Source organism: Erpetoichthys calabaricus, chromosome 3 (genome assembly GCF_900747795.2).
Source record: "Erpetoichthys calabaricus chromosome 3, fErpCal1.3, whole genome shotgun sequence".
Taxonomy (NCBI): Eukaryota; Metazoa; Chordata; class Cladistia; order Polypteriformes; family Polypteridae; genus Erpetoichthys; species Erpetoichthys calabaricus.
In genome coordinates, this window is record NC_041396.2 from 289750104 (window position 1) to 289765373 (window position 15270).

At 43.8% G+C, this 15270-nt stretch overlaps 1 protein-coding gene across 1 annotated transcript in view; it reads right to left on the reverse strand.

The window, feature by feature from the left end:
* The window catches only part of LOC114649574 (anti-Muellerian hormone type-2 receptor-like), a 71868-nt gene that overhangs the window by 13790 nt on the left and 42808 nt on the right, over positions 1–15270 (reverse strand). The window contains exons 7-8 of the mRNA XM_051924358.1: positions 10834–10993; positions 9358–9491 (exon numbers count right to left, since the gene is read on the reverse strand). Of these exons, the coding sequence (XP_051780318.1) occupies positions 9358–9491; positions 10834–10993 (294 nt within the window). The remainder of the gene's footprint in view (positions 1–9357; positions 9492–10833; positions 10994–15270) is intronic.

A 15270-nucleotide genomic window follows, 5' to 3' on the forward strand; every position in this document is an offset into this window, starting at 1 on the left:
TGTCCAAATATTTATGGACCTAACTGTATGTCTGAAGCATGGAAAGTTCCCAAGAGTAGAGTGGCCTCCGTAATTTCTAAATGGAAGAAATTTGGAGCAACCACGTTTCCCAGTCAAACTTAACAATCGTAGAGAAGGTTCTTGGTAAGAGAAATGTCCAAAAACAACAACAACAACTTATTTCTTGAGTAGCCCAAAATCACACAAGGAATGCTTCGATGGGCTTTAATAGGCCATGTTTTTTTGACAAGAAAAAGCTAAAAAAAAAAACAAAAAAACAAAATAGGAAATGCAATTCTGAGAGAGAGAGAGAGCACGTGTGGAAGGGACATTGACCCGATGACTGTATTGTTGGTTTTTATTCTCATTTTAAGTCTTGATTTTAAATGCATGACTTGTCATTGTTTTAATGGATTATTGATTGATGAAGAGAGCACTGCACTACTTATTTGGACACTTTGATCAGTTTTTGGATTTTAAATGGAAGCCCTATGACTTTATGCACCTGCCCCTTGTCTGGGTGTATGTGTCCTCCTCTGCATGGCTCCTCTCTATGACATTATTGACAGTTGCAGGTTCAAGGGACTCCCAAATGGCAAGTGGGTGCATGGAGCCGAACCGCACCGTCACATGCAGTAGCCAGAATCTTAACTAGAAAAGGAAAATCTGAGCATATCTCACCAGTTTTAGTGTCATTACATTGGTTACTTGTGTCCTTTAGAATAGATTTTAAAATACTGCTAATGGTATATAAAGCTCTGAATACTCTTCTGAGCTCCCTCGTATATTTTAGATGGCCTGTTCACTTACATCCTCAGTCATGACCTCAGCTCATCTAACACTGGTTTGCTTATTATACTGAGAGCTAAGCATAAAAGATGTCATGAGGTGGCCTTTTGCTGTTATGCACCAAAAATTTGGAATACTTTACTGACAGAGATACACCAGGCTAATACTATGGATCAATTTAAAAACCTATTAAAAACCCACTTTTTCAATTTGGCCTTCTACTTTTGAATACACAATGGGCAGTTGGAAAATCGAGAGTACACCTTAAGAGAAGGATTTAGGAGTCGTAGTGGACTCTAAGCTATCGACTTCCCGACAGTGTTGAGAAGCCATTAAGAAGGCTAACAGAATGTCAGGTTATATAGCCTTGATGTGTGGAGTACAAGTTACAGGAGGTTCTGCTCAAGCTTTATAACACACTGGTGAGGCCTCATCTGGAGTCCTGTTTTGGTCTCCATGCTACAAAAAGGACAGAACAGCACTAGAAAAGGTCCAGAGAAGAGCGACGAGGCTGATTGAGGGCTACAGGGGATGAGTTATGAGGAAAGATTAAAAGAGCTGAGCCTTTACAGTTTAAGAAAAAGAAGATTAAGAGGAGACCTGACTGAAGTGTTTAAAATTATGAAGGGAATTAGTCCAGTGGATCGAGACGGGGACTTTAAAATGAGTTCATCAAGAACACGGGGACACAGTTGGAAACTTGTGAAGAGGAAATTTCACACAAACATTAGGAAGTTTTTCTTTACACAAAGAACCACAGACACATGGAATAAGCAACCAAGTAGTGTGGTAGACAGTAGGACTTTAAGGACTTTCAAAACTCGAATTGAACAAGAATTTTTTAGAAGAATTAAGTGAATAAGACTGGCGAGCTTTGTTGGGCTGAATGGCCTGTTCTTGTCCAGATTGTTCTATTGCTTTAATAGTCTACTTCTAATAGATTATATATGCATTGCAACGTAATGTACTTTAAAGATGTCCATCCATCCATCCTCTTGCGCTTATCCGAGATCAGGTAGCGGGGGCAGCAGCTTGAGCAGAGATGCCCAGACTTCCCTCTCCCCGGCCACTTCTTCTAGCTCTTCCGGGGGAATCCCAAGGCGCTCCCAGGCCAGCCGGGAGACATAGTCCCTCCAGCGTGTCCTGGGTCTTCCCCGGGGCCTCCTCCCGGTTAGACGTGCCCGGAACACCTCACCAGGGAGGCGCCCAGGAGGCATCCTGATCAGATGCCCGAGCCACCTCATCTAACTCCTCTCGATGCGGAGGAGCAGTGGCTCTACTCTGAGCTCCTCCAGGATGACTGAGCTTCTCACCCTATCTTTAAGGGAAAGCCCAGACACCCTGCGGAGGAAACTAATTTCAGCCGCTTGTATTCACGATCTTGTGAGTGTAGAAACATAGATCAACCGGTAAATTGAGAGCTTTGCCTAATGGCTCAGCTCCTTTTTCAACACAACAGACCGATGCAGAGCCCACATCACTGCGGACCACCTGTCAACCTCCCACTCCATTCTTCCATCACTCATGAACAAGATCCCGAGATACTTGAACTCCTCCACCTGGGGCAGGATCTCACTCCCATCCCTGACAGGGCACTCCACCCTTTTCCGGCTGAGGACCATGGTCTCGGATTTGGAGGTGCTGATTTACATCCCAGCCGCTTCACACTCGGCTGCGAACTGACTGAGAGAGAGCTGAAAATCATGGCCTGAAGAAGCAAACAGGACAACATCATCTGCAAAAAGCAGTGACCTAATCCTGAGCCCACCAAACCGGACCACCTCAATGCCCTGGCTGCGCCTAGAAATTCTGTCCATAAAAGTTATGAACAGAATCAGTGACAAAGGGCAGCCCTGGCAGAGTCCAACTCTCACCGGAAACAGGTTCAACTTACTGCCAGCAATGCGGACCAAGCTCTGACACTGGTTGTACAGGGACCGAACAGCCCTTATCAGGGGGTACCACTCTCGGAGCACCCCCCACAGGATTCCCCGAGGGACACGATCGAACGCCTTTTCCAAGTCCACAAAACACATGTAAACTGGTTGGGCAAACTCCCATGCACCATCCAAGACCCTGCCAAGGGTGTAGAGCTGGTCCACTGTTCCACGACTAAGATGAAAACCACACTGTTCCTTCTGAATCTGAGGTTCGACTATCTGACTGGCCCACCTCTCCAGGAACCCCCTCTCCTCCTCAAGCCGCCACCTTATTGTGGTGGAGGGGTTTGCGTGTTCCAGTGATTCTAGGAGCTCTGTTGTCGAGGGCTTTATGCCCCTGGTAGGGTCACCCAAGGCAAACTGGTCCTAGGTGAGGGACGAGACAAAGAGTGGTTCAGAAAACCTACTATGAAGAAAAAAACTTTGGACAGCGTTTTCCCTCGTCTGGACGCGGGTCACCGAGGCCCCCCTCCGGAGCCAGGCCTGGAGGTGGGGTTCGTTGGCGAGCACCTGGTGGCCGGGCCTGCACCCATGGGGCTCGGCCGGGCACAGCCCGAACAGGCAACGTGGGTCCCCCTTCCCATGGCCTCACCACCTGTAGGAGGGGCCAAGGAGGTTAGGTGCAGTGTGAGTTGGGTGGTGGCCAAAGACGGGGACCTTGGCGGTCTGATCCTCAGCTAAAAAGCTGGCTCTTGGGATGTGGAATGTCACTTTAAAGATGTGCCATCATTATTAATCCCTACTGTTTTCTTTTCTTTTCCGGTTTCTCTGTGGTGGCATTTTATGCCACCATCACTTGATTATAGTACTGTGGAGCTGCTTGTGATGATAGGGATATACTTGACGCTACGTGACTCATATACTTTCAGATGCGGTAATGCAGTACAGTAATCCCTCCTCCATCGCGGGGGTTGCGTTCCAGAGCCACCCGCGAAATAAGAAAATCCGCAAAGTAGAAACCATATGTTTATATGGTTATTTTTATATTGTCACGCTTGGGTCACAGATTTGCGCAGAAACACAGGAGGTTGTAGAGAGACAGGAACGTTATTCAAACACTGCAAACAAACATTTGTCTCTTTTTCAAAAGTTTAAACTGTGCTCCATGACAACACAGAGATGACAGTTCCGTCTCACAATTAAAAGAATGCAAACATATCTTCCTCTTCAAAGGAGTGCGGGTCAGGAGCAGATAATGTCAGAGAGATAGAGAAAAGCAAACAAATCAATAGGGCTGTTTGGCTTTTAAGTATGCAAAGCACCACCGCACAAAGCTGTTGAAGGCGGCAGCTCACACCCCCTCCGTCAGGAGCAGGGAGAGAGAGAGAGATAGAGAGAGAGAGAGAGAGAGATAGAGACAGAGTTTGTTTTTCAATCAAAAATCAATACGTGCCCTTCGAGCTTTTAAGTATGCGAAGCACCATGCAGCATGTCGCTTCAGGAAGCAGCTGCACAGAAGGTAGCAACGTGAAGATAATCTTTTAGCATTGTTAGACGAGCGTCCGTATCGTCTAGGTGTGCGAACAGCCCCCCTGCTCAATCCCCCTACGTCAGGATCAGAGAAAGTCAGCGGAAGAAAGAGAGAAAAGTAAGCTGGGTAGCTTCTCAGCCATCTGCCAATAGCGTCCCTTGTATGAAATCAACTGGGCAAACCAACTGAGGAAGCATGTACCAGAAATTAAAAGACCCATTGTCCGCAGAAATCCGCGAACCAGCAAAAAATCCACGATATATATTTAAATATGCTTACATATAAAATCCGCGATGGAGTGAAGCCGCGAAAGGCGAAGCACGATATAGCGAGGGATTACTGTATGCCAACTACAGTATACTTGTTTGCATACTTTATGTAATTCTGGAGGATTCCACCAGGTGGCAGTGCAAGAAAACATCACGGTGAGAAAACAATGTCCGGTTTTGCTGCCTTGTGAGTTGAGGGAAGAAAGATGTTGAAGATGAAAATTCTTTGCATTCTGATGCTGTTGTGAAGGTGCAGAAAAAGACAGCAACAGAGTGACAGAAGATGGTGTGTGAGGCCTTTAAATGTATTGAGTCATTACGATGGGGAATATGTGATGCTTGTATTGTCTGTGCAAGAAATGGATGAAGAACAGCACTACTAATACTTTTGTATGTGAGCATACAAGTTTGATGATTTGCTTCTCCGCATTGAACCATTCATCAAACATCGAAGCACACACATTGATCCTGTTGGACCTCAAAGCCTGCGGTCACACTGTGTTATTTTTCAATGGCCGAATCCTCACTTCTTTAATCAGACATTTTTTCAGCTTTACGGGTATATAATGTCTCAAAATTGCTTCCATCTCATCTTGCATTTCCACATCCAATTTCAAAGAGATGGAGATCTGGTGTCAGCTGTCTTGACAGGCATGTCTGTCACTATGGAGAGGAGTCATGTCACATTGTAATGATGCCGATAATTTCTAACCTGCTCTGTCAGTTCTTCCTTGAAGCGTTCAGCTATGTTGATAGTAACCAACGATGCTGATGTCACGTAGCAACACTTTTACGCACACCACCAAAATTTTTGCTGGTCCTGCAACTCGTGCATGCATCGTGTTAATTTCTGACAACGTGTCAAAAGAGCGCTGGGAGCACATGGCAGCCATGATGCATGCACGTGAGCATTCTGAGTGTCAAGTAAATCCAAGCCCTGACAGTCTATGCGACTGCATTGAATTGTCTAAAATGAAGATTAAAAAAATAAGAAGACTAACTTTAGGACCTTTATAGTAGGTAGAATGCCCATCTGGGGCTGGGTGGTTCTTTTGGCCTTGAACCCGTGTAGATTTAGATATTTTTCTCTGGAGTTTTTGCTTTTGTTTGTTTTTTCTGTCCTCCCTGGTCATCTGACCATAGGATTGGACTTATCTTAATGGACTTAATAAAATTATCTTCAAATTGGGATTCTACTACTTGTTTATCTGTGTTATGTAAGCACATATTGATTCTTTATATATTATTTATTTAGTTACATATAACTACCTGTTTCTAACTGGCGGTTTTGTTTTTCATTTCAATTCTTCTTTCGTACTGTGTGAAGCACTTTGAGCGACACTCCTTGTATGAAAATGTGCTATAGAAATAAACTAGGGGGCTCCGCCCCCTGCTCGCTTCGCTCGCCAACCCCTGGTGTTGGGAAATTACAAAGAGCGTGATGTATGAATGAGATATAGCATAGTGTGAAGGTGTAGATAGGAAGCAACAATAAAGTATTTGGCACAGTGTAAAGGTTTATTTGAAAATTTCTTTGTAAACAACATTAGTAGTAAAGATGGTGTCTTGTCCTTGAATGAGTTTTCCTTGGCATGGAGCATTTATGACCTTAACTTTAACGTCAGATGAACGTCGAAGTTGTGAGAAGGCCACATAAAGTTGTCCATGTACAAAAACGGGCTCAGATAGGTAGATGGCAACCTTGTGCATGGTTTGTCCTTGTGATTTGTTGATGGTCATGGCAAAGGCAGGTTTAATGGGGAATTGTTTCCGTTGAAGTGTAAAAGGTAATTCCAGGTAAGAACTTGTAAGGTCAATTCTAGGAATGAGAACAGTATTGTTAGCATGTGATCCTGTAAGAACTGTTGCTTGAATAACATTGTGTGTTATGGTGTAGATGACTAAACGTGTACCATTGCATAAACCCTGTTTAGTGTTAAGGTTTCTTAATAGCATGATTATTGTTCCGTTTTTAAGGCTAAGACTGTGTTGTGGTAATCCGGCTGGGTTAATAGTGTTCAAATATGCTAAGGGGAAATGAAGATGGTCATTGTCGTCATCAGAGTCAACTTTGTCAGAGCTTAGAAAGAGGTGTGACTCTCCAGGAAGTAATGAAATAACCTGGTTATTAATGTGATCAACAGTAATATTTTTTGGACATAATATACTTCGTTGTGTTAAAAGGGGCATTTGGTCTAATGAGACCACTGTTCCAAATATCTCCGTAAGTAAGTCGTCGCAGATGAAGGGTTGAGGAATTGTAATAATATCTGGGTGAAGTCCATCTGTATTGGTGAGTGTACAATGTTCTAGTTGTAATAACCAATTGTTATATTCGGGATCTGGAAATCGCATGTTTTGTACCAAGTGTATCTTACAAAGCAATGCCAATTGTTCGCGTAACATTTTTTGTTCCGCGGTTTTAGAAGCGCGTTCTTGGCGCCGACGTGAATGTTTTTTTTTGATGCAGGTTCGTGTTTGTGGTCCCGTTACTCGAGCCGTCTAGTTTTGTACCCGTGATCGTGAATTGATGACTTGTTTGATCTTTATCGTTAGGAATATGGATAAGTAATAAGTAGGATCAAACTTACTGTTAATATGCGGACTGTTCGTTTCTTCGTATTATCACCAATCAGGTCTCGCGCCTGTATATGTATTGTAGTTCGGTCTCGTGTTGTTTATATGACGTCGTCGCGTATTTTAAGGTGGACTGAATAATAGCTGAGCACATGGCATGTGGAGCAATAGGTAAGCACTGTCTAAAATCTACTCCTAATAAAAGTACCTTTCCTCCAAAGGGAATATTATTATTCATCAACGCAATGCCAATTGTCCGCGTATTTTAAGGTGGACTGAACAATAGCTGAGCGCATTGTAAGTGGAATAATAGTTAAGCACTGTCTAAAATCTCCTCCTAATAAAAGTACCTTTCCCGCAAAGGGAATATTATTATTCATCACCGTTTGTAGAAGTTTATCAATGGTGTTGAGTAAGTGACTGGATGCCATTGTACATTCATCTATATTTAACAGTGTGGCAAGACGGATGTCACGTGCATTGTTACTGTGCATTGTCATAGTGGATACCGATGTTTCTGTGACTGGGACCGGTATTTGGAATAAGGAGTGACATGTGTTTTTGGAGCCGAGACATTTTTTCTTCCGCGGTTTCAGAAGCGATTTGTAGGTGCCAACGTGATTTGTGCATATTTGCGTTCTTGATTTGTTTCAGGGTGCACTGTTCCAATGCGATGTAATATTTGTCCACATACGCGAAAGCAGTATGGGTCATTGCCTTTTGGTGACCTGATATTTACTCCGGTAGATGCAAAATCAAATGAACTATTGTAGGATCTAATGCAGTTCATAAAGTTTTTACTTTCAGGTACTTCGTTAGTTAGAAGCTTCTGTAGATATGCAAGATATGAATGTAAAGGAGGCAGTGTAATTTGACTTTTTTGACAACAACGTGTAAATTCATTACTTGAATTGTCATTTGTTTCTTCAGGGAAGTTAAGTGAATGACAATGATTGCAAATGACATTCATTAATCCCAATGAATTTTCATGAAAAGTGGACTTATTATTGAACGCGCTGTCAGCTAACTGGCACAATCATTAGTGTGGTCGTGGGTCTGAATCGTCCTTTTTGTGTACGTTTCGCGTGCTATGTCCGTAGTCTGTCCCGTTTCGTGTCCAATGGGCTTTGTGTGGCGCTCGCGGCTTGTTTTTTTTTGTGTGCTGGGGGCTTGTTGCCTGAGTTTTTATTTCTGTTAGTGGAGGGGGTGTTTGTGTGTCGTAGGGCTGAATCATCCTTTTTGTGTGCAAACCGTTTCGTGTGCTATGTGTGCCTGCGTGTGACTCCTTTGTTTTTGGTGTCCTAGGGGCGTGTGGCCTCATTTCTTATTTCAGTTACTGGAGGGGGGCTTTGGGTGTTGTGGGTCTCAATCCTCTTCTTTGTGTGTGTCCCGTTTCGTGTGCAATGGCTTCGTGCGTTTACGTTGCATTCCATCCGGCCAGTTTCCGTTGCTTACGGGGTGGGACGGGGTTGTGGGGCGCCTGTACAGTACGTCTTTTGTGGCCACGGCCCATGGCCGGATGTCCCTGCGTCCATCCGGTTTAGCATTCTCAGTTAGTAATATGGATGTTGTTGTTGTTGATGATAATGAAGCCAAGATTGGAAACTTTGGCCTTATTTTTAAGTGGCATGTCTGGAGGAAAACCAGGCACTGCTTACCAGCTGTGCAATACCCTTCCAATGGAGGAGGCCAGTGGTGACAACATCAGGGAGACAAGTCAGAGTTAAGTTAAACCTGAATGGACCAAAGTACAGAGATGTCCTTAATAAAGACCTGCTCCAGAGCACTCTGGGCCTCAGACTGGGCTGAAGGTTCAATGACCCTGAGCACAAAGCAAAGAAAACACAGGGGAGGCTGAGGGACAACTCTGGGAATGTCCTTGAGTGACCCGGCCAGGGCCCGGACTCAAACCTGATCAAAAATCTCTGGAGAGACCTGACGATAGCCATCCACTGATGGTTTCTATCCAACCTGATCGCTTGAGAAGATCTGTAGAGAAGAATGGTCGAAAATCCCCAATTCCAGGTGTGAAGCTTGTCGCGTCAAACCCAAGAAGGCCCCAGACTAGAATCACTGCCTCAGAACTGAGTAATGGTTCTGAACACTTGTGTCAATAGTTCTTTTTTTTTTTTTAAATAAATTTATCAAAATTTCTAAAATTTTATTTTTTATTTGTCATTTTGGGGGTATTGAGAGTTGCTTGATGTGAGAAAAAGGGGTTTATTAGGTGTTCCCAGACCATCCAGAACCCACCGCACCCCCCAACATATTTTGAACCGTTTCAAGCTTCCTGTGCTGATTTAAAATTTACCAGGAATGTCTCCTTCCAGACCACCGGCACAACAGGCCTCTCTCGGTCCAACACCAGTGAAATGAGCTCATCAAGGGAAGGGTTGGCGCCCAACTCTTTCTCGTACGCCATTCTGTATTCTGGCACCAAGCCATCTGAAAGAGAATCAATATGTGACTGAGATGTTACATAAAGAGAGAATGGCTATGTGAGATTTAATAACAATAAAGTCCTACCTTCAATACAATTCAATTCAGCAGCAAGCTGGGCATAGTAAAGTAGATTTTCAGTTTCTATCCACGGTATGGAGACCCCAACATTAAAGGAGCTGGCATGTGCCAAATATGAAGGGCTGGCAACATTAAGAAGTGGAGGAATGGCCAGGTGTAAGATATCAACCCCTAAGTGTGTCTCCTGCCATGGTGTCACATCTGGAACACCTCCTGCAGGAGGCACCTAGTTTTAGTGAACCACTTAAAGGTGCTTTAAGTGTTGAAATCATTACTGCTAAAATGTACTCTGATAGCTATGTTTCATTTTTGTGTGCACTTTCAGTTTTGGACACCTGCCAGTCTTGGTGTTACTTCTGACAGAACAGAAATTACCAATCCATTACAAATCCATCCTTATTTAGTATTCTTTATATCTGACTTCCTTGTAGGGTGAATTTTGAGCCCTCAGCTGAACTTTTGAGTTCCTGCTTCCTACTCACACATAGGCAAGAATGTAAATGCCCCCAAAAAAACAGAATTCATCAGAATGCCAGGAGACTTCCTGGTTGAACCCATCATAATTTCAAACATACATACACATGCACAGTATGGCCAAGGATTTGTGGGCACTTGACCATTACAAGTATATGGGCTTGTTGGGCATCCCATTCCAAAAGCATGGGCATGAATTTGAAGTTGGCCTCCATTCTTTTGTGAAGCCCTTCCACAAGATTTTGGAGTGTTTCCATGGGAATTTGTGCCCATTCAGTCAAAAAGAAGCAATTTGAATTTTAGGCAATTCCTTTGTGCCACCCTTTGAGCTTTTCCTTTGTAATATTAAGTATTCGGTGAAATAATCCTTGATTTATACAGTTTTTCTAGCTTCGTTTTTTAATTCAAGCCAAGGGTTTATGGTCATCCCTCCTCTTGTTGGGCGTTTGTTAAATTTTTGTGATATTTATAGATGTTGCCAGCCCCCCATATTTGGGCCTACTCTGGTTGAAGCCAGCCTGTAGTCTTTGTAGCCTAGCTGGACATATTACTGAAGATCCTGGCTTGCCTGAAGGGCAGCTTTTGGAGGTCTCACCCCATTTTGTGTATGTGGAAGATTCCATGACATAACAGATTCAAAAAAGTAAATCTAAGGAGACAGACCATTATCTAAAGTGTTCCTGACAGAACAAGGGAGAACGGAATGCAATATTTAATCACATTTTTCAAATGTACATTATTAAATAAAATAGATTACGTATAAAAGAAAAGACAGTTCAAGTGATCCTCCTACCTGAGTAAAGGTCAGTGCATCTCGTACTGATTTCCCAGAGTAGTAGAGCCAGAGAGTAGACGTCTGCCTGCTTCAGTGAAGACGAAGGATCCTGAAAGTTCAGCGTTCCATCCAGGATCTCCGGAGACATGTACCGTGGTGTTCCTACCTGTGTACACACCTGAAAATGGATATTTAGTATTACATAAAAAACTGCCAACTTCCATGCCCTCCTTCAACTCTAAAATAACAATAGCTACATTTTTCCTTTCTGGTGTCCTTCCCCAAAGTCATTGTGAACTTCATCATTTTCCTTTTTAAAGCTTTTTTCGAGATGTGTCCACAAGTCGCAGCAGACTGCGAATGGCACAACCTCTGTAAAGCTCTAAAGTCGCCCTATCATATTCATCTAGAAAACGTAATAAAGAGCACAGGCTCTCTGATTTCACGTGGTAACCTCAGGTTTTGCTCTACCCTCTGCCTGCACCATTTCTTATGCTCTGCTGTGTCGCCCTTCGGAAGCTTTCCCTGCTCTAAAGATTCTGCATCAGTCTGCTTCTGGACTGTTTGTCTTTGTCTTTGTCCATTTTCATGTTCTCTTGTTTCAATTAAAACTGTGGAAGAATAATTTTAGGATTACATAGCTTTCTTTTTAAAGAATTAGCATAAAGGGTTAATAAATGTCAGAAACCTTTGCAGGCCTATCAGGAAACCAGATAACGGTCAAGTGAACAACAAAATGTACTGAAAGATGACTAAGAAATCAGAAGATGTCCTGTAAAGAACCACAATGGACAATTGTTATATGCACAAAAAATTTCAAGGGTGGTGGTTCAACTCAAAAGGTATAAGAAGAATGAGAATATAATACTATCTATCTATATATATAATTCACTAAGCCAGAAGACAAGTAGCCGACCATGGAAAGCACGCTGGAAGGGGCGTGGATTCACTAAACCGCCGACAAGTAAGACGCCAATGGCGCACGCAGGAAGGAGCCACGCCCACCAACTCTTAGACCATTGGATACGACGAAAGAATCACAGAGCCACGCCCACCAACTCGGATGTGACGCCAAGGGAAACATGCCGTCATTTCTGTTTGTCTGTGCCACAGTACACTTGCAGCTCTGAGCCACGTTGACTTTTCATTAGTCAACCTCAGTGGAACCTTGGTTCACACAGAGGCAGCGCCAGAGAGACAGAGGGGCGCACACACACACACACACACACACACAGAGAGGCAACGCCAGAGAGAGACAGAGGCACACACAGGCAGCGCAAGAGAGAGCCGCGCAATCCTTTAAAACTGAAGTTAAAACACAATGAAGGAAGCAGTCTTTAAAAACCAATAAGCCCTGTGACTCTTTTTCATTAGCGTCTCACCTGCTTCAGGCCCTGCAACAGTCGAGATGCTTTCTCAGCAGCTGACCTTCTCTGTGCCTGACTCCACTACTGTCAGTCGCCTGATTAAAAATGGCCTTTTGAAGGGGAGCTATGGACCCGCTGTACCACAGGAACACATTGCCTTCGAGCCTGCTCTCGCTCACTGTAACGTACTGGCTTGCTCTCTCTCTCTCTCTCTCCTCACTCGCTCACACACTACACAGGGGAGAAATGCCCAAAGCAGAGAGACAGAGGGGGTGGGGGCTTGCGTGCTGCTGAGAGACAGAGGGGGAGGGGGCTCCCGTGCTGCTGAGAGAGAGAGGGGGGGGGGGCTGGGGAGGCTTGCGTGCTGCTGAGAGAGGGGGGGGTGGGGAGGCTCACGTGCTGCTGAGAGAGAGAGAGAGAGAGAGAGAGGGGGCTCGAGTGCTGCTGAGAGTGAGAGAGTGAGAGAGAGAGGGGGGGCTGGGGAGGCTCCCGTGCTGCTGAGAGAGAGAGGGGGGGGGGGCTGGGGAGGCTCACGTGCTGCTGAGAGAGAGAGGGGGGGGGGTGCTGGGGAGGCTCACGTGCTGCTGAGAGAGAGAGCCTGCGCATGCACTGCACATGCCATGCAGCTGAGCAGGGAGCCTGGGTGTTTATGTCAGTGTTATTCAATGTTTTTACTATTACACTGTGCATTCTATGGTGTAATAATTAACTATATTTGTGCTTAAAAATCTTTAAAAAAATATATTTACATACAGTTTGTATGGTCTGGAATGGATTAATTGTATTTACATGCAATCCTATGGGGGAAATTGCTTCGGTTCATGACCAAATCGGTTTACGACCAGAGGTTTGGAACGAATTATGGTTGTGAACTGAGGTTCCACGGTATATTGAGTCTAGAAAACATGATCAGCAAGTCTTTGATAGGCTGCAACAAAATGATGAAAGAACGGGCACATTTTTTTCTCACAAGCTGGGTGGGTGGGTGTTAGTTAGTTAATTAGTTACTCGAAGGATTTCAAGATTTAATATGCACAAGCGGTAACACTGCAAAAGCAGCCCAAACCAGAAAAGACTGCTGGCAAAAAGTGGCTGACAAATTAAACGTGTGTGCATTGTACTTACTGAAAGCAGCGTTACGGATTTTGCAAATGTTCATTTTTTCCCTCTGCTTAAAAAACATTAAAAAAGCGGCGTGATTATGTGGCGTATACTACGCCGCGGGTTGGTATGCAGCGTGTAAAACAGTTTGTCGCGGATAATTTGCCTTTTACTTTAACACGAAGACAATTTCCTGTTAGATTTGCCTTTGCGATGACAATTGATAAGGCACAGGGCCAAACTTTCAAAAAGATGTGCATGTATCTGCCAAAACCAGTTTTCAGTCATGGACAGTTGTATGTTGCTCTCTCCAGAGAGCCTTCTTTTCATTCACTTACTGGTATGCCTGCAGGAACACGTGCAGCGAGCGAGAGAGAGCGAGCGACACACACACGCATACAGGCGCGGGAGAGAGAGAGCGCTGGATGCATAATAATAATAATACTTCATTACATTGATATACCAGTGTTTTCAGTATTCAAAGCGCTATCCACACAGGGAGAAACCGGGAAGCGAACCCAAAATCTTCCACAGTCTCCTTACTGCAAAACAGCAGCACTACCATTGCGCTACAAGGCAGTTAAAGAATGCACCGGCCTCGATTTGTTTTCACTTCTGTTTACAGCGATCGGATCGTAGCATGCATTGTTGCAATGTTACTTTTCTTGGTGGCTTATTACATTACGGATGTTTCACATGTTAATTTTTTTCCCTGTGCTTAAAAGACATTAAAAAAGTCTCTCAACTGTGACTCCGGAACAACTCAGTACGCAAGCTATATTAAGCGTCAACAACGAAGACTCGCTACACCTTAATGAACAAGTGCTGAAACTTATCCCTACCGACGAAGTAACTTTCACCAGCGTGGCCTCCATCATCATAGACAATCCCGCTTTCAGTCACGGACAATTGTATGTTGCTCTCTCCAGAGGTCCATCTTTTCATTCACTCACAGTGGTATCCACAAACCCGCCCCATTTGGACAACTGTGTCGTTCAGCAAGTGTTCACCCATCAATGCATAATTATGTGGCGTATGTTACGCCGCGGGTTGGCTAGTATGCATATAATACAATGCTTGCATTGATTGATACTGTATTTAAATTCTCTCTCTCTCATATATATATATATATATATATATATATATATATATATATATATATATATATATATAAATATAAATATAATATACTGTATATACTGTATATACTGGCCGATTACCCAGTGGCTTCAGTCACTGAGTGCAAGGGAAAAAAAATAAAATGTAGTCTATAAGTTATTAAACAGTAAAACATTAACATTTTAAGAAGTAAAGATACATTGAGCACTACTGGAGTGGTTTCGAGTAAACTACATTTTAAAGGCGGTATAACACAACAGGTAAGTAGTACTAACAGCAGCTAAAATGTATTTGGATCATCTCTTGGTAGTAGATCCCTTTTGAAAGGTGCTGTACGACCGCTGTGGTATAGAAATTACATTTTCTATGTGAACGTCCAAATTTCTGCCTGTGGTAATGTGCCTTACTGGCATTACCAGCAATTAAAGAAAATTAGTTTTGTGTCCTCTGCACTGTTAAGAGAGAAAGGCTTTGGTTTGGGATAAAAGGAAAAAAGGTATAAAGAAAGGAAATTTGCCTTTTTCTTTTATATAGTGTAGAGAGACGTCTTCGCTGACGATATGAGCGCCTTTTGGGGAGCGTCGCGGCGGGTCTCGTGTAGACTGGAGAGACAGCCCTGCCATTAACCGGTTGGAATGGCACTGTCGGTCCTCCACTCCTGTGCATGAACCTGTGACCTCATAACCCTATATGTGCAAAAGAAATTGCGAAGCACCTTAATATTAGTTTGCCGCGGTCTAGAAAAGGGATCCCGTGCTTGCAGTTGTCTGGGCTATAGCTCAGGAGAAGGAGGAAAAAAATGAAAAGTGCTTACTTTCACTTAAGGCAGAAGCGCAGTCACCGTCTCAAAGGCCGGCACAGCTACATG